This window comes from Phyllobates terribilis, unplaced genomic scaffold (genome assembly GCF_046119375.1).
Source record: "Phyllobates terribilis strain yellow unplaced genomic scaffold, ASM4611937v1 Scaffold_2__4_contigs__length_985480577, whole genome shotgun sequence".
Lineage (NCBI taxonomy): Eukaryota > Metazoa > Chordata > Amphibia > Anura > Dendrobatidae > Phyllobates > Phyllobates terribilis.
The window spans coordinates 442,037,120-442,057,990 of NW_027362762.1; the positions used below are offsets into that span (position 1 = coordinate 442,037,120).

A 20,871-nucleotide genomic window follows, 5' to 3' on the forward strand; every position below is an offset into this window, starting at 1 on the left:
AGATCTTCTTTGCTTCATGTGAATGATGCGTCATATGTCATCCACACAGTGTTCCCCTTCGTGCTCCTGCGCTGGCGCACTTCTCTTTGCCCTGCCGAGGGCAGAGCAAAGTACTGTTCTGCGCATGCGCGGGGAAAGGCCAAAAAGCGCCAAAGCATGTGCGTTATAGTAATTTGTGTAAACGCAAACCCAGCTTTCTGACACTGACCACTACATTGCGACCCAAAATCTTTTGGTAATCTTCAGATTTCATCATGTCTTGCACTCAGTCAAGGCACCCAGTGTCAAATGCAGCAAAATATCTTTGAACCTCCACCATATTTGACTGTAGGCACTGTGTTCTTTTCTTTGTAGGCCTCATTCCATTTTCGGTAAACAGCGGAATGATGTGCTTTACCAAAAAACTCTATCTTGGTCTCATCTATCCACAAGATGCTTTCCCAGAAGGATTTTGGCTTACTCGCATACATTTTGGCAAACTGCAATTTAGCTTTTTATGTCTCTGTGTCAGCAGTGCAGTCCTTCTAGGTCTCCTGCCATAGCGTTTCATTTAATTCAAATGTCAAATGATAGTTCTTTGGTCCCTAACATTTACCTGCATCCTGTACTATTCCTATTACTGTACACTAATAAGGCCCACCACTGACTTATATATCCTAATGTTCCTAGCTATCACTAACTAAGCACTAAACTATGTTCTATACTTTCCCTACCCTTGAGCTGAGTGTGCCAGGTTACCTTAGGCATTACCAATACAGTACCCACACAGCAGCTTCATTACCTATAACACTATGCATTTTACATTACATTTTACACATTTCACATCATACAATAAAACACACTAAGACCCAAGTCAATATTCACACTACAATTGTTGTCTTCTGGGGCAGGTATACGACAGTCTCTGTCACACCCTTACACACATACCCTATGAGGTTTTCCCACTGTAATTATTGCTTTTGCAGAAAGTTTCCTCATGTGCTACCTTTTCTCTTTAAATAAGAAGATTCTTCAGCTGCTACGGTTTGTCTCTCTATTCGTGATGGTCAAGAACCTCCTTCCCTTAGCTTTTATCACAGGGTTGCGGCAGGTACATATTATGAGGAATACTATACCTCCTAATACCATTTCGATCCATTTCCTGTATAATTGTTCCTGTCCTCCGGCCTTGTGGTTTTATTATCTTTGGTGGCTCCTAACATTCTTATCATTTGCATTACATGGCACATAATCCAATGTAGAAGGCACAAAGCTCATTAAATATTGATCTGATTATAATAAAATATGTATGAATCTAAGCAAATAATTATATACTTACCAAAGTAACAACCTTTTTATCTATATACAGATAAGCTTATGTTGTGTGGATCCTAATACAATTCTTCTTATTTTGTCTAGGCATTTCTTCTGAAATATGGTTACCTTGAAGATGAAAAGGACTATAGCATGGCGCAGATCGCAGCAGCAGTGAGGTAATTTAAAGCGTGATGTGTACATGGTGGTGGGCATGTAGAACCTTTTTAATGAACATGTTGATAGAATTGATATCGGTCACTATAAGTTCTAGAAAAATTTTTTTCACTTGTTACAGGGGTATTTAGTGATTAGATTTTTTATTCTCCGGGTTTGGGGAGGTTAAAAATGGCAAAAGATTCCTCACCACCGCTGACGCCAGTCTATGTTGACAGGCTACAGCGGTGACATCATGACTGCAATGCACATAAATTGCAAAAAGAACTTCGGCACTCCATACATGAAAATATAAGAAATATTGTATCTGGACTAATGTCACTTTGAAAAATGAAGGTTTTTTGCGCATAATTTGGCCAATTTATGTGTGCCCATCAACCACGACAAGGTCACCTTCGTATGATGGGAAACTACGCTACACTACCACTGGATATGCCACTCTTGGGCTGTAAGCCTGTATGGACAATATGTCTCTGCTTGGGCTTTTAACCTACAATGTATGGGCTGGTAGAGCTAGTTAAAACCACCTGTGACTGAATGGGAGGGACACATGGTCAGAAAAAAGGCTGTCAAACTTCTAATAGTGTGAACACGTACCTGCTGCAATGCTCCAGGAGCGGGATCCCAAAAATGATTAATAGAAAAAAGAGAGGGGTCGCTCACTGGTCTATTCGGGTGCTCTGAAGAAAAAAGTAATCTCAATTGCAAAAAGAACTTCGGCACTCCATACATGAAAATATAAGAAATATTGTATCTGGACTAATGTCACTTTGAAAAATGAAGGTTTTTTGCGCATAATTTGGCCAATTAGACATTATTAGAAGTTTGACAGCCTTTTTTCTGACCATGTGTCCCTCCCATTCAGTCACAGGTGGTTTTAACTAGCTCTACCAGCCCATACATTGTAGGTTAAAAGCCCAAGCAGAGACATATTGTCCATACAGGCTTACAGCCCAAGAGTGGCATATCCAGTGGTAGTGTAGCGTAGTTTCCCATCATACGAAGGTGACCTTGTCGTGGTTGATGGGCACACATAAATTGGCCAAATTATGCGCAAAAAACCTTCATTTTTCAAAGTGACATTAGTCCAGATACAATATTTCTTATATTTTCATGTATGGAGTGCCGAAGTTCTTTTTGCAATTGAGATTACTTTTTTCTTCAGAGCACCCGAATAGACCAGTGAGCGACCCCTCTCTTTTTTTCTATTAATCATTTTTGGGATCCCGCTCCTGGAGCATTGCAGCAGGTACGTGTTCACACTATTAGAAGTTTGACAGCCTTTTTTCTGACCATGTGTCCCTCCCATTCAGTCACAGGTGGTTTTAACTAGCTCTACCAGCCCATACATTGTAGGTTAAAAGCCCAAGCAGAGACATATTGTCCATACAGGCTTACAGCCCAAGAGTGGCATATCCAGTGGTAGTGTAGCGTAGTTTCCCATCATACGAAGGTGACCTTGTCGTGGTTGATGGGCACACATAAATTGGCCAAATTATGCGCAAAAAACCTTCATTTTTCAAAGTGACATTAGTCCAGATACAATATTTCTTATATTTTCATGTATGGAGTGCCGAAGTTCTTTTTGCATTTGAGATTACTTTTTTCTTCAGAGCACCCGAATAAACCAGTGAGCGACCCCTCTCTTTTTTCTGCAATGCACATAAAAGCTGCAGCCAATCACTGGGCTTGGTGGTCATGTCGATGTAGATGACATGAGACCATTGAGCTTATTGATTGGCTGCAGCTGTCACGTGTGGTATAGTCATGACATCAATGCTGCAACCTGTCAACAGAGACTGGAAGAAAAGAAGTTGAGTGAATGCAGCAAATGTTGCTATTTTTTAACCTCCCCAAGCCCATAGAATATAACATTTTTTATTCACGAAATCCCTTGTAATCAGGGGCGAACATTTCATTAGTGCAACTTAAGCGGCCGCTCAGGAGCCAAAGAGATAAGGGAGTCCATCTACACCTCCAAAGCAGGTGGAATTGTGCATTCTGATGAATTATTGGGCTGCAATAGGCCCATATATTGTTCTTGCAGAAGGACCCTCTTCTGTCGGGTCCACCAGTGCTTGTAATCCTATGGAACATTGCACCGATCCAAGCATTGATTTAGGCTGCAAATCTATCTATCACTACTCTTTAAAGGTCTGGTCTCTTTTTTTGGTGCAGAATACAGGGTTAGGTTATAACCATGCTGTAAACATGTGGTCCATTTGTCCTGGTTATCACATTGGTTCGAAACATTGTTCTGTGAACGCCGCTGGCCTTAATACAATATGGCTAGACTAACGGACCATTCATTAAATTCTTTACAACATTATTATAATAATACTGATAATGAGAGGATTTATTACAGTTCATTCATAACCATTCTACATTACGTTTTTCATTATATTTGCGGCACATAAAGCCATGAATGTTGTTCACGGGAAGCCTTTAATGTAAAGAAAATGCAGAAAATACTCCCACACCATTTCTGGACAGAGCTTCTATCTGTTTCCTCATTCCTTCCATATCTGTATTTCTCAGTGTGTTCTCCGCTACACTATACAATATTATATGTCAACCTTCCCAGTGATGCAATTTTTCATCTACTTTTGATTCCTGGCAATCACTCCTACTCTTTTCTCACATTCCAGCAGGAGTCTCATGGAAACCTTGTCCTTGCATTTTTATTGTGTCTCTTAGGGTATATGCACATGACCAGGGGCGGACACAGACTGTAGTGGGCCCCTGTGCAAGAAATTTTTGGGGGCCCCCCCCTGCGCTTCATAAGGCAACAAAGTTATGTAAACATAACCCCCCCATGTGCAGCTCTCATCCCCCCCATGTGCAGCTCACCCCCCCGATGCATCTCTCACCCCCCCCCCCGTGCATCTCTCACCCCCCCCATGTGCATCTCCCATTCCCCCCACTCCTAGTTAATTAATTGTATTTAAGAAAAATAAAACTTGTTATACTTACCCCCATGCGATCCCTGCAGAATCCTGGCGCTCGTCCACGTCGCTGCCACCAGGCTCTCCTGACGTTCGGCCATGTGACGGTGCCACATACATAGCCAACAGCTTTTGTTTTGGCCAAAAGATTTTTAAAGCCGCCACCACGATAAGGTAGACTCTTCTGGCCGGGCCCTACTCTAACCTATTAAAATTTTCTTAAAATATCCAATACTCTTTTTAGATATATTTTTATTTAGTTTTCTTTAAGGGAATGTGTCATATACATTTTTTTTTTAAATGACCAATAATACCACATACAGGGAATACCGCCACACCATCACCAGACCACATATTACCACAACATAGTGACCGAATAATACCACACAGAAGGGAGAAAAACTGCCACACCATGACCAGACCACATATTACCACCACATTACTAATATTACCACCACATTACTAATATTACCATAAGTGTCATAATACACGGGAGCTCTATACATGGTATGTATAATGTAAGTGTCCAGGTAATCTAGTGATCACCAGTGACATTATACACAGGAGCTCTGTATATAGTGTCAGTGTACAGGTAATACAGTGATCACCAGTGACATTATACACAGGAGCTCTGTATATAGTGTACAGGTAATACAGGGATCACCAGTGACATTATACACAGGAGCTCTGTATATAGTGTACAGGTAATACAGGGATCACCAGTGACATTATACACAGGAGCTCTGTATATATTGTCAGTGTACAGGTAATACAGTGATCACCAGTGACATTATACACAGGAGCTCTGTATATAGTGTCAGTGTACAGGTAATACAGTGATCACCAGTGACATTATACACAGGAGCTCTGTATATAGTGTACAGGTAATACTGTGATCACCAGTGACATTATACACAGGAGCCCGGTACATAGTATATAGTGTAAGTGTACATGTAATGCACTGACTCACTGGTGACGTCTCTAGGTGAAGTCCTTCAGCTACGCTTTTCTCCTTCATCCAGCACAGACCGCCATCACGTCTTCCAGCCAGGACTCGTCTCTGCATAAAATAACACAGTTATCTAGAGCACATTCCCCAACTTCTACATTACGCAGCTGAATACAGACGTGCATCCACCATCAATATATGGTTAGTTATTATGCAACCTACCATTCCAAATATAAATTGTAATCCACCACGGTGCCCCCATTAACTGTAAATAGGCACTTAATATATAATTTAATTAGAACCTCTACTCTATACTTCCTGCTCCCCGCATTCATTATTTACATGCACCCCCTGCCCCAATTCATTATATCATGTCCGTGCTCTCCCCACCCCATCGTCATTTATCATTTACTCTCCCCCACCCCACATTCATTATGTGCAGCTCATTATCCCCCTACTCCTAATTCCCCCATGTGCAGCTCATTTTCTCCCAATTCCCCCATGTGCAGCTCTCACCCCCCCCCATGAGCAGCTCTCACCACCCCCCCATGTGTCCCTCTCTCATCCCCCTCCCCCACATGTGCCCCTCTCTCATCCCCCCCATGTGCAGCTCTCACCACCCCCCCATGTGCACATCTCTCATCCCCCTCCCCCACATGTGCCCCTCTCTCATCCCCCTCCCCCACATGTGCCCCTCTCTCATCCCCCTCCCCCACATGTGCCCCTCTCTCATCCCCCTCCCCCACATGTGCCCCTCTCTCACCCCCCTCCCCCACATGTGCCCCTCTCTCATCCCCCTCCCCCACATGTGCCCCTCTCTCATCCCCCCCATGTGCAGCTCTCACCACCCCCCCATGTGCCCCTCTCTCATCCCCCTCCCCCACATGTGCCCCTCTCTCATCCCCCTCCCCCACATGTGCCCCTCTCTCATCCCCCCCATGTGCATCTCTCATCCCCCTCCCCCACATGTGCACCTCTCTCATCCCCCCCATGTGCATCTCTTATCTCCCCCCCATGTGCATCTCTTATCCCCCTCCCCCATGTGCATCTCTTATCCCCCTCCCCCATGTGCATCTCTTATCCCCCTCCCCCATGTGCATCTCTTATCTCCCCCCCATGTGCATCTCTTATCTCTCCCCCCATGTGCATCTCTTATCTCCCCCCCATGTGCATCTCTTATCTCCCCCCCATGTGCATCTCTTATCTCCCCCCCATGTGCATCTCTTATCCCCCCCATGTGCATCTCTTATCTCCCCCCCATGTGCATCTCTTATCCCCCCCATGTGCACCTCTCTCATCCCCCCCACCCCATGTGCATCTTTTATCATCCCCCCCCCCACGTGCACCTCTCTCATCCCCCTCCCCCCACGTGCACCTCTCTCATCCCCCTCCCCCCACGTGCACCTCTCTCATCCCCCTCCCCCCACATGTGCACCTCTCTCATCCCCCCCACCCCATGTGCATCTTTTATCATCTCCCCCCACCCCATGTGCATCTTTTATCATCTCCCCCCCATGTGCATCTTTTATCATCTCCCCCCACCCCATGTGCATCTTTTATCATCTCCCCCCCCCCATGTGCATCTCTTATCTCACACACACACACACACATCCCATTCCCCCCACTCCTAGTAAATTGTATTTTGAAAAAAACAAAACTTGTTATACTTACCCCCATGCGATCCCTGCAGAATCCTGGCGCTCGTCCAAATCGCTGACACCAGGTTCTCCTGACTTCCGGCCATGTCACATGACCGGAAGTCAGGGGAATCATGAAGGCGCTGCCGCAGGAGCGCAGCGCAGCGCTGAGATGTCCCGGACCCGGCGCTTAGCATGGGGCCGGGGGCCCCATGAGGAGAGAGACTCACAAGAGGGGGCCCCCAACAGGGCTCCAAGGGGGCCCCTACCGGCTGGGCCCCACACTGGAGTCAGGGCAGACATGCCCTGATGGCGGCCCTGCTGGAGGCTGGAGGGGCCCCCTCTCCCTCGGGGCCCCCGTTCAATGAACCGGCTGCACGGGCGGTAGTTCCGCCCCTGCACATGACGCCTTTTTCAGACCGATTCTGAACCCATCTGAAAAAGCGCTAAAAAGACTTCATAATGCACATACACACTGCAATGTAAAAATGAATTGTAGTGAACAAAGAAGTGACCTGACTATTCTTCTGGTGGATACCACTTGGAATCTGATTCCTAGGAATACATGCAGTTTAAAGTAAAAGACTCCAGCTGCCGATAAAACGACTAAGGAAGCGCCAAAGAAGATGTTTTGGGAAAATCATTGCTGGCATTTTTCTGAAATGTCTTTTGCAGGGAAAACTCTAAAAGCTGTCACGTCTACATACCCCTACTGAGTGTGCACACAATGCCTTTTAAACACAACCCGCTTCAGGAAACGCCAGCGTATTTTGTGGCTTTTTTTTAAAAATTACAAAATAAATCAGGCATCTTCTGTCTGTCTTTTTGGACACTCCATGGAGTTCTTTATTAATATTCAAGTGGAAGATGCCAGACGATTGGTCAGGTCACTTCTTTTAACCGCTTTAAGTCTCAAGTCTGTGATTGGCTGCAGTGGTCACATTTTTCCGACATGTCCTCAATGGAGCTGGAAGAATATGTTCAGCTCTTCTAGGTTGGCATCTATAATAATGTAATAGGCTTTGCATCTACGATGTACATGTCTTATGCTTTACTATTTCTTCCAATTTTATGTCAAGTTCTTCTTTACTTGCATGTGGTAACTTCGGTACATTGACCTCAGGCTCTCCATCATTAAATTTACCCTCCCTTTGTTTTTCTTAATTTTGGAAAAGTTACCTATAAACTATCCTGATTGGTGTTTTAAAAGTATGTACCAGATCTAGACAGTGTGTCCAGAGAATTTCCAGCTAGAAGTCATTACATGCAGCCATTTATTTCCAAATAAACCAAATACTTCAATTATCACATATTTTCTTTTACTGATCACTTACATTTTTTTTACTGATGACTTCCTGCTGCGACAATGGATCTGTTTAGTATTTTGCACATTGGGTATGTACTGCTGGTAGGCTGGTATGAATTTTATGAGCAGAATACTTTGATTTGTACACAGAGAACACAACAGCTGCCTTAAATCTGACACAATAAAGGGCATTCATTGAGCAGCTCTGTACAAGCGAAGGGGCTCAGCTGTAGGTAGATCTTAAAATTGTCCGGGACTGCAGATGTAGAGTGGTGTACGGATTTCAAATAAAACTTGATGCGGTAATATATCTGTTCCCAGTTCTGGAATGTACTATGATTATTACGTGGCTTTACTCCCATAATAAGGTTCAGTATATAGTCAGGTTTATGTTCGCACAAACTGGTAGAGGTGTTACAGGAAGCACTAAGGGCCTGATTCATCATTTGTGGATTTTTTTAAAAAAAGTTGATGTTTTCCTTGAAAATGGTGCCGATGGTTTCATGAATCTGGCGCAAAAGTAAAAATGCATTTTATTTTCCTTCTACTTTTTTTATGCCATTTTAGAGCAAAAAGTCATGTAATGCGCACATTAAACCCTTACTGACATTGGATATACTGATACGTTCAATATCAAATACCTTTATTGAATCCAGGCCCAGAAACTGCCTGCATCTTTTCCAGCAAATGATGGCTGTGTTATTCAGCCATTATCTACCTTTAACCCTTGGATCAAAGACAGGGAGTCGACATATGGTGTACTATTACGTCATATGATTCGGGCCCAAGAATTGAGCCAGTATCTTTACCGGCAGATGATGGCTTTCTTATTCAGCCATCATCTGTCTCTAAGGCCAATTTCACATGTTCAGTATTTGGTCAGTATTTTACATCAGTCTTTGTAAACCAAAACCAGGAGTGGAACAATCAGAGGAAAAGTACAATAAAAACACGTCACCACTTCTGTATTTATCACCCCCTCCTGGTCTTTGCTTACAAAGACTTGTAAAAAATTCACTAAATACTGAACGTGTGAACATGGCCTAACAGCTGTGAATGCATGACAGCATTTACAGTGCGAGACCCAGGGGGCACGGTGTATTAACCGCCCATCAATGCCCCCCTGCAACGAGTTGATAGATTGCCATGATGGCCAGGGATCTGCTGAACACTCCCATACCGGTCTTAATGGCACTACTGTGGAGGCCAACCCATGGCTGCCGTTCATAGGAGACTATGATTTATGCTGTACACAGCAGTATTGTGTTATATGGAAGCAGTCAGACGCTGACAGGATCAAATCCCCTGGGTCTATAGAAAGGAATAAAAAGTAAAAAAAATTAAAAAAAAAGTTTTTAGAAATATGAAAAAAAAAAATTAATTAAAAAAGCATATAAATTATTATTATTATAAAATATTATAGCGCCATTTAAATTATTATGTATTATTATTTATTATTATAGCGCCATATAAATTCGAATTATGCCTTTTTTCCCCGATTTAAAATGAAAGAAGTGAAAAAAACAAAAAAAACAGATATATCTGTTATTGCTACATCTGTAGAAGCCTTATCTATCAAAATATAAAATGAATTAATGCAATCAGTAAACTGAGAAAAAATTAGAATAGCGGGTTTTTTTTTGCCACCTCTACACTGCAAAAAGCAATAAAAGGTGATCAAAACACTGTACTTTAAAATGGTATCAATAAAAATGTCAGCTAAGAAAAGCAAAGCAAAAGCCCTCACACAGCCCCAAAAATTAAAATCGTTAAAGGTCTTGGAAAATGGAACACAGGCAAAGTTTTTTTACTTTTTATTCACTACTTAAAAAAAAAAGTGAAATTTTGGTTTTCCTGTAATTGTACAGCCCTTGAGAATCATATTGCCTTGTCATTATTACATTACAATGAATGCTGTAAAAAGAAACCCCAAAAAATAATTGTGGAAATGCGCTTTTTTCCGCAATTTCGCTGCTCTTGGAATTTTTATACCACTTTCCATTACATCAAATGATAAAATGGATGGTGTCACTCAAAAGTACAACTCGCCCTGCAAAAAAGGCACTCAAACAGCTATGTGGATGGAAAACTAAAAAAGTAATTGTTCTTTGTAGAAGGGTAGAAAAAGACAAAAGAAGAAAAAACAGAACCTTGCACAGGGTACATGTGTGTGTGTATATTTATATATAGATATTTATATCTACATGTATCTATGTATATGTATCTCTATATTTCTATATATCTCTCTCTCTCTCTCATTCATATATATATATATATATATATATATATATATATATATAAGTTTACATACACTATATAGAAAAATATTTAGATTTGAGAGTCCTCAGTGGTTGATACCTTTTAATGGCTAACTGAAAAGATGGTAACAAATTGCAAGCTTTCGAGACTACTCGGGTCTCTTCATCAGGCATAGTATACCACAAAATCTGAAGAGTGACATATTTATACACAATAAGACACACAAAAAATGCAATAGGTAAGACAGGTGATGAAAAGCAGAGTTATTATGGAAGAGATAAACAGTTCTGGCTATAAATATTTTAGCAGTTAATAGATAAGGAGTGTGAAGGTTTTATTGTCCTGTGACTAGGTCCAGTGTTGTGATGGCCTCACAAGTCTGAGGAGCACATTCCTTAGTTGATGTAGAATGACATAAATCCATGCGACACATTCATTCCTGCTCTGAAAGTGTTAAAGGTCACCATCAGTTTATATTCTGAGATTCTTCTTTCTCTTTGAGATTTGAAGTAACCTTTTAATACCAGTAATTTCATGTCTTTGATGCTGTGATCAGGGGAACAAAAATGCTTGGCTACAGGTAGATCTATTCTTTTAACTGCTAAAATACTTATAGCCAGAACTGTTTATCTCTCCCACAGTAATAGCTCTGCTTTCCATCACCTGTCTCATCTATTGCATTATTTCTGTGCCCTATTGTGTATAAATATGTGACTCTTCAGATTTTGCTTTATACTAGCCTGATGGAGAGATCTGAGTAGTCTCGAACGCGTGCAACTTGTTACCATCTTTTCAGTTAGCCATTAAAAGGTATCAACCACTGAGGACTCTCAAATCCAAACATTTTTCTATCTACTGGCTAACACGGTACAAAAATATATTTTTTCCCCATACACTATATAAAAAAGACACATATGCATGTTTTTCTCAATATCTGACATGAAATCAGAATAAATCTTTCCCGTTTTAGGTCAATTAGGATTACCATATTTTTTTATATTTGCCAAATGCCAGAATAATGAGAGAGAGAGAATGTTTTAAGGCATTTTTATTACTTACTGCCAAAGTCAAAAGTTTGCATACATTTTATTAGTATTTGGTACCATTGCCCTTAAACTGAATAACTTGAGTCAAACGTTTGGGATATCCTTCCACAAGCTTCTCACAATAGTTGGTCGGAATTTGGGCCCATTCCTCCTCTGTAGATTAATTAATATCCAGTTTTTATTCGCCACTTTGCTGTTCTGCTTAACAAACTATTGAGTTTTCAACATTGAAATTGCAACACGAAGAAGGAAAAGTTGTGGAATTATGGAAATCACAGGATCGATAGACATGTTAATAATATACAAATGATAAAAAATGGAAACAAAATTTTCGAAACATTTCAATTTATTTAGCATTGAGTATTAGTGTGATATGTTGAAATGCACACACTCTCCTTGGCATATTATCAATGAGGTTATTAACCCCTTCACGCTGCAGCCCTTTTCTATTTTTGCTTTTTAATTTTTTTCTCCCCTTGTTCCCAGAGCCATAGACTTTTTATTTTTCAGTCAATATGGCCATGTGAGGGCTTGTTTTTTGCGGGACGAGTTGTACTTTTGTACGCCACCATTGGTTTTACCATATCGTGTACAGAAAAACGGAAAAAAAATATTCAGAGTGCTGTGAAATTGCAAAAAAAGTGCAATACCACAGTTGTTGTTTTTTTTGTTTTTTTACCATGTTCACTGGATGCTAAAACTTACCTGCCATTATGATTCTCCAGGTTATTACGAGTTCGTAGACACCAAACATGTATAGGTCTTTTTTTATTTGAGTCGTGAAAAAAAATCCAAAGTTTGTTAAAAAAATAAATAAAAAAAGGCGCCATTTTCCGAGACCCATAGCGTCTCTATTTTTCAGGATCTGGGGCCGGATGTGAGCTTATTTTTTGCGCGCCGAGCTGACGCTTTTATTGATACCATTTTGGTGTAGATACGATCTTTTGATTGCCTGTTATTGCATTTTATTGCAATGTTGCGGCGACCAAAAAAAGTAATTCTGGCGTTTAGAATTTTTTTTTCATTACGCCGTTTACCGATCTGATTAATTCCTTTTTTATATTGATTGCGCGATTCTGGACGCGGCGATACCAAATATGTGTATATTAGATTTTTTTTTATTGTTTTATTTTGAATGGGGCGAAAGGGGGGTGATTTAAACTTTTTATATTTTTTTATTTCTTTAATAATTTTAAAAACATTTTTTTCTACTTTTTAGTTGCTTTAATAGTCTCCATAGGAGACTTGAAGCTGAGATTGTCTGATTGCGTCTGTTACACATAGCAGGGCTTCAGCAAAAGTGCTCATCTGCTATGAACGCTGACCACTGGGTGGTGCTCATAGCAGATCGGCTATGAAAACCACAGGGGTCTCATCCAGACCCCGGGTTGTCATGTGAACCCATCGGTGACCCGCGATCACGTGACGGGGTCACCAATGGGCGGGGCTAACAAAGCGCAAGTTAAATGCCGCTGTCAGAGATTGACAGCGGCATTTAACTGGTTAAACTGGTGGGGGACCACTTCTGCCCTGATGAAGCCACCGTGGTAGTGGCGATACGCGTGGGGTTGCGGTCTTCCTGGCCTCTCTGGTGTACATTGGGACACCGTCACCTTTAGACTACAGGGTTTATCTGAGGATCCCATAATGTTGGTATAGGAACAACCTTCTCCCTCCCATCTCTTTTTGGTATCTTATGCATTTTTTTGTGAATAGTGCCTACAGCACCTTCTATATATATACAGTACAGACCAAAAGTTTGGACACACCTTCTCATTTAAAGATTTTTCTGTATTTTCATGACTTTGAAAATTATACATTCACACTGAATCTATGAATTAACACATGTGGAATTATATACTTAACAAAAAAGTGTGAAACAACTGAAAATATGTCTTATATTCTAGGTTCTTCAAAGTAGCCACCTTTTACCTTGATGACTGCTTGGCACACTCTTGGTATTCTCTTGATGAGCTTCAAGAGGTAGTCACTGGAAATGGTTTTCACTTCGCAGGTGTGCCCTGTCAGGTTTAGTAAGTGGAATTTCTTGCCTTATAAATGGGGTTGGGACCATCAGTTGTGTTGTGCAGAATTCAGGTGGATACACAGCTGATAGTCCTACTGAATAGACTGTTAGCTGCTTTTTTCTTGCCATAATACAAATTCTAAGTAAAGAAAAACGAGTGGCCATCATTACTTTAAGAAATGAAGGTCAGTCAGTCTGAAAAATTGGGCAAACTTTGAATGTGTCCCCAAGTGCAGTTGCAAAAACCATCAAGCGCTACAAAGAAACTGGCTCACATGAGGACCACCCCAGGAAAGGAAGACCAAGAGTCACCTTTGCTTCTGAGGATAAGTTTATCCGAGTCACCAGACTCAGAAATCACAGGTTAATAGCAGCTCAGATTAGAGACCAGGTCAATGCCACAGAGTTCTAGCAGCAGACACATCTCTACAACAACTGTTAAGAGGAGACTTTGTGCAGCAGGCCTTCATGGTAAAATAGCTGCTAGGAAACCACTGCTAAGGACAGGCAACAAGCAGAAAGAGACTTGTTTGGGCTAAAGAACACAAGGAATAGACATTAGACCAGTGGAAATCTGTGCTTTGGTCTGATGAGTCCAAATTTGAGATCTTTGGTTTCAACCACCGTGTCTTTGTGCGACGCAGAAAAGGTGAACGGATGGACTCTACATGCCTGGTTCCCACCGTGAAGCATGGAGGAGGTGTGATGGTGTGGGGGTGCTTTGCTGGTGACACTGTTAGGGATTTATTCAAAATTGAAGGCATACTGAACCAGCATGGCTACCACAGCATCTAGCAGCGGCATGCTATTCCATCCGGTTTGCGTTTAGTTGGACCATCATTTATTTTTCAACAGGACAATGACCCCAAACACACCTCCAGGCTGTGTAAGGGCTATTTGACCAAGAGAGAGAGTGATGGGGTGCTACGCCAGATGACCTGGCCTCCACAGTCACCAGACCTGAAACCAATCGACCGCAGAGTGAAGGCAAAAGGGCCAACAAGTGCTAAGCATCTCTGGGAACTCCTTCAAGATTGTTGGAAGACCATTTCCGGTGACTACCTCTTGAAGCTCATCAAGAGAATGCCAAGAGTGTGCAAAGCAGTCATCAAAGCAAAAGTTGGCAACTTTGAAGAACCTAGAATATAAGACATATTTTCAGTTGTTTCACACTTTTTAGTTAAGTATATAATTCCACATGTGTTAATTCATAGTTTTGATGCCTTCAGTGTGAATGTACAATTTTCATAGTCATGAAAATACAGAAAAATCTTTAAATGAGAAGGTGTGTCCAAACTTTTGGTCTGTACTGTGTATGTATATATATGTATATATATATATATACATACATACATACATACATACACATATATATATATATATATATTATATATAATATATGTGTGTGTGTGTGTTTTTGTGTGTTGCTTGTATTGATACCTTAATTATTAGTGCTTAGATGGGAGAGGGGTTTATATGGATATATAATTGTGCTTATTGGTGACATTTCTAGAGGTCTTGACCACTACTACATTCTGATGTGGTTCACTGTTGTATTCAAGCGTTGTGCTTTTTTAAATGTTTTTAACTTTGTATGTTTGTCCAGTCTTGATTAACAATAAAATCATGTTGATATATAACTAGTGTTCCCTGTCTTACCTCCTTTCCCTGTCATACCTCCTTTGTTCTTGTTGCAGTATCATTTAACTGGTTAACAGCCACGGGGGGATCGCGATTCCACCCACGGCTGTTGCGGGCGCATGTCAGCTGTATAGATCAGCTGACATGTGCCCGGAAAAGTGCGGGCTCAGCGCCGGAGCCTACGCTACAGGGTGGGACACGGCATGCGCAGTACATGTACGGCGCATTTCGTGAAGGGGTTAATGGCTGTTTGAGGTATGCTCTGCCACTGTGAGTGCACTTGGGCACACAAAACATCAAGATCTTCTGCTGGCAGCTCCCTTTGCAGTTGCCGACCAATGACGTCCCAGATGTGCTTGATGAGAGACCAGTCTGTAGATGCTGCAGGTCATGGTAACACATTTTAGGCCACACATTAGTATAATCAATATGCACCCTAGCGTTATCATGTTGAAAAATGGCTACACATACCATCAGAAGGCATTTGGGCTTCGAACCGGAAGTCCAGCTACAAATGTTACACTCTCAAAGGCTATCATGGTGCAGGGCAAATTTCAATGGAGGCTGGGAAGGAGGTCTATCCTCTTCAGTGATGAGTCCTGTTTTTATCTTGGATGCAATAATAGCCGGAGATAAGTCTAGAGACCCTGTGGGCAATGCTATGAAGAGGCTTTCACGTGGGAATGTCACACCAGTCCTACTCCTGGGATTATGGTGTGGGGAGGCATAATGTATGGTAGTCAGACCATTCTAGTCTTCATTTCAGGTGTATTAACAGCAAGGTGTTACATTGATTTGGTCATGGAGCCAGTGGTACGGCCATTTCTCCAAAGTGTCCCAGGATCCATTTTTCAACTCGACAATGCTAAGCTGCAAATTGCTCATGTTACAGTGATCTGCAACCTCTCCTTAGATGTCTCCCATCAAGCACATCTAGGACGTCATTGGTCAGCAATTGCAAAGGGACCGGCAGCATATTGATGATTAGTGTTCCCAAGTGCATTCAGTGTGGTAGAACAGATAGCCATTAATAACCACATTGTTAGCATGCCAAGGTGTGTAAGTGTATGCTTTCCTGTGTGTGGTTCTCATACTCAATACTGAATAAACAAACAATTTGAACTTTTTTGTGATGAATGGCACCAGAGAGATCCCGCAGAATCCCACCGCTGCCACCACTTGTTAAGGATTCACACCTCGCCACCTGCCTGACGTCACAATTATGTCAGACAGAACACGTGATATGGATCTGCCCTTTGCACCAACGTGACGTTCCGCACCCCCTCGAGGACACGTAAGGTCAGATTGATACAGTTCTACAAAGACACCCCCTGTCCACACGGGTACAGGAAGGTATCAGGAGTGAGAAGAGATGGCCCACTCAGTCACTGACATGACACTATACTCACTCATACCCCTGACAGGCTGAGAGACCTCTTCACTAGCCCCAGTGAAGCAGAACCTTGTCATCCTGGTAGAGCTGCCACCAGTTCCTATTAAATATAATTCCCACTAGCGGACAGGGGGGATTATATCGGGCCAGGAACCAGCCCCGATAGCGTGTTCGTTGGAACGAACATTGAACGTGAGAGTTATTGGATCGAGAAAAAAGAGCAGCCCAATGTTAAATGATATATTTAATCGCCTTAAGGGCACACTAGACAATACACTATATACATAAGGGTTATACATACATAATGGTCAGAGATGCAAACACAATAGTGGTGGTACAAAAGATATAAGGAGCAGGAAATCTTTGGGTACCTGCCCAGTGAGACCACCCTGAGCTATGAGGACTTCAAGCAGGCTCTGGTCCGGCAGTACAACTTGACCTATGAGACGTACAGGAAGAAGCTCCGGTTGGTCACATGTGGGCCCTACTGAGAGCTATTGATCAATGGACCACGGGACTGAAGCTCACCACCGTCCAGCAGCTGAAGGAGCTCATCGCGACTGAGCAGTTTCTGTGGAACTGCCTGGAGGTCCTCTAACAGTACCTCTGTGACCGGAAGCCAAAGGGGGCCTCTGCAAAAGTGACACTTGCTGACGAGTACTCCAACAACAGGACTCCAGAAGCCAAGAAACTTGCCGGCTGGAGAGGGAGTAAGACTAACGTGGTGCCTGCTGTCCCTGCCCCAAGGTCCAAGGGGCCACCTAGCCATGCTTTCCTCTCCATGCCAGTAGAGGAACCTCGACTGGGTCACCTTTGCAGACAGCCGGGCCACTTCAAAGCCATGTGTCCCCAGCGACAGAAGGGCCTGTCCCCGTCCCCGAAACCGTCCACTGTTTTGTGTGTGAGTGGGGGTGGTGGGAGGTCCCTTGACAACCTTCAGACCGCCACCATAGGCCACGCCAGGGCCATAAGACTGTGAGACACCAGCGCTGAGATGACTCTTGTGCGGCCTGAATTGGTGTTGCCCCAGGATTTGATACCTGGGAAAACTCTCGCCGTCTCTGGGATTGGAGGCGTCGAGCTGGCATTGCCCATAGCCAAGGTGTATGGGATTATATCTTCAATATTCTTCACAATTTTGTTTACATGTTTTCATCATTACTATATCATTATCGTGTCTATCGATCCCGTGATTTCTATAATTCCATCTTTTCCTTCTTCATGTTGCAATTTCAATGTTGAGGAGTGTACTTGGTCAGTGGAAACCGTTAATTTTGGATGGAAAATAATGACTACATAGGTGCCTGATTCTCCTTTAAATTGTTTTTCAGAGATTTCCAGTGGGCTGCCCATCTCCCAGTCAATGGAGACTTGAATGACGCCACAGTTCTTCAGATGCATCTGCCAAGATGTGGTGTGAAGGATGTTAGCAAAAAGAAATGGTTGCATGATGGTCCATTTAAAACAAGTCACCGCCAGAAACGCTATACCATGAAAAGTAAGTTGGACATGAGCCTCAGATTCTATGAATAAGGGAACAGATTATTTAAAAAACAGTTTACTGTAAAATAAAGCACATATTACATGGAAATGCTGGATTCTGTTTAGGGTTAACAAACACATTCAAAACTACACATATAAAGTACAAATACTATACAAGAAAAATAGCAGATACAAGATGTGCTCACCTGAACAAAGAGCGCTATAGATCCTTGTCTGGTCCTCAAACCAAAGGCGTTTTCCTGGCTGAAATGAAGCCATGCCGATTCCCCTGTATGCCCCGAATGAGTGGGCGCTCATGTGACCATATTACTAGCCTCATCTAGCTTCTCTCATTAAAAGAAAATTGAGAGAAGCCGGATGTGACCGTATTTAGATGCCAACCTTATGCTTATAATATCTATTGCAGAAACCCAAAATTCGGAAATAATTATAGTAGTAAAATAGGCTATCCACACAGTTGTTAAAACCCTGAAGTTACTTCTCATTACACAGTTACATAGGATGAAAAAAGACCTAGGTCCATCAAGTTCAACCTTTCTCCATCAATTATACATTTTTGTTGCTAAATTATTAAATGACCTTATTGGACCAGATAACAAACCTTGCATTTTTATCTCCAGTGACTTTTTGCCAGTTTCAACAATTCCTCTTTTTCCTATGTGACTTATGTGCCCATGTAAAATGAGAAGCAGAAAATCTTTCTTTTAGACATGGTGACATCTTGACCTCCCTGGAGAAGCCTACATCACATTCCAGTGTGCCGAGTAATTGGTCTCCCATTCCAATAAGGATCTGCATAAAGTTTTCTCAGATATTAGATACATTGGAGACATTTTCCACATTATACTCTGTTCTTCATCCACATTCATATAGTGCAGACATATCTGCCATTTGTGGTTTTTTTTTGTTGCATGCTTAGTTTTCTTTACATTTTACAATCTGGATATAATATTAATATCTAAACTTGTTAACAGATATTTTAAACATTGTGAATTGAGCCTCTTCAGCCTGCTTCTTATTGTCTCTTATGGTATATCTACATGTACTAGATTTGATGTGGAAAACTCCAGCTGCAAATTCAAAAAAGCTGCATGAAATCTGCAGATTTTTCTTATGATTTTGTACAACAAAACAGCAGATTAGTCTGAAAAATGAGGCTATACTTAACTTTTGTGTTGCTTCTATGGCAACACTTTGCCTCCTTCACTGGTCTATGTATATCCAGTCTTCAGTGATGACATTATGTTACAAGTGACCGCTGCAGCAATCATGTGTCTATACAACACACCAATGCTGGAGGTGGGGAACCAGGAAAGCTTCACCATGAAAGCACCAAGGGAGATGAGCATAGTGGATTTTTTTTAATTTAAAGGGAATCTGTTAGTGAGATCATCCCTCCTAAGCCATTGACCCGCCCCCTGGGCCTGTGCTGTGCAGGGGGATACCCGGAGCCGGATCGCTGGGGGTTGTAGTTCTCCGTGGCGGTGACTCGGTCCGTGCCCAGGGCGGTCAAACCAGTGGCAGTCTATTGGTATTGTAATTGTCCGACTACGCCACCCGTGGATTGCGGTCAGTGAGGGACCGCCGCTGCGCTGCAGACCGCTGAGGCTCATGTTGTTTGCGCAACCGAGTATGGGATATCTCCCCACGGGAGAAGTATTGCCTCAGGGCAGCTAGAGTGAATGATGGGAGTGATGGTGTGAGCGTCCCAGAAGTAATGGTGCTGGTGCGGCGATGAAACACAGAGACGTGTGGTGCAGTTCAGGGTCTTTACTGATGGTATAAAGCAGACCCTCCCGGGAGTACTGGTTAGCAGTAGGGGCCTGGTCAGTCTGTGAGCAAGCAGGATCTCCCCTGGCCAGGTGGAGTTGTAGGCCTCCCCGACTATCTGCACTCTTTCCTGGCTACCTTGCTCTATGCGGGTAGAAGTAGCCCACGTCCCTGAGTATACCGTGTGGTGCTCACCCGTATGGCCGGTGACTTGGGGCCTTCCGTTAGCCTCCACTTCACGATGGCGGTGCTGGTCCCTTGCTTGTGACCGTGCCTCCGGGCTTCTAAGGCCAGAGGACATGGAATCCCCTGCCGGTTGGATTCTGCTGCTGGACCTGGATGTCCCCACAGCCTCGGACTCCGTGTCCGGGTTTAGTGTCTTCAGCCAAGGCGACCTTTCTAGCTTCCAGCCTCTGGCACTCGCTCCTGCTCCTACAGAGCTCCTGTTGTAACTCTCCCTGTGTCTGGAACTTCACTCACTAATCCCGCCCCAGACCCAGTTTATAAGGGCAGATTCCTCCCCTGCCAGGTCTGGGTGGGCCGTTTTGCATGCTTAGGGCTCCTGACCAGAGAAACCTCCCACTTGCTCTCAGACATAATAGTTCTATTACTGTGGCAACCAGACCCCTGGGGTGCCACATTCCCCCCTAGTAAATTTTAGTACTCCGGGACTAAACACATTTTTTTAAAGAAACATAAATACAAGGGTATAAACGATAATACAATAACATATTTACAAGAAGCTTTAGTTCTTTAAAGGTCACGGCGTGTCCGCAACCGGGTGTCCATATCACCCAAGGTGAAGTTTGTGAAACAAGAGGGCGTCCATGTCACCCAAGGTGAAGCTTTAAGCGAAGTAGGGGACCTGTCCAAAGCAAACCCCTTGCGTTGGCCCTGGGCGTGGCTGCAAGGCTGAAGCTAGCTAC

At 42.8% G+C, this 20,871-nt stretch overlaps 1 protein-coding gene across 2 annotated transcripts in view; it reads left to right on the forward strand.

Moving 5' to 3' along the window:
- Nucleotides 1-20,871, forward strand: part of MMP28 (matrix metallopeptidase 28) — a 92,885-nt gene that overhangs the window by 37,643 nt on the left and 34,371 nt on the right. For both annotated transcript variants that reach the window (XM_073670563.1, XM_073670562.1), the window contains exons 2-3: nt 1,399-1,472; nt 18,004-18,170. In XM_073670563.1, coding sequence (XP_073526664.1) covers nt 1,399-1,472; nt 18,004-18,170 — 241 coding nt within the window. The remainder of the gene's footprint in view (nt 1-1,398; nt 1,473-18,003; nt 18,171-20,871) is intronic.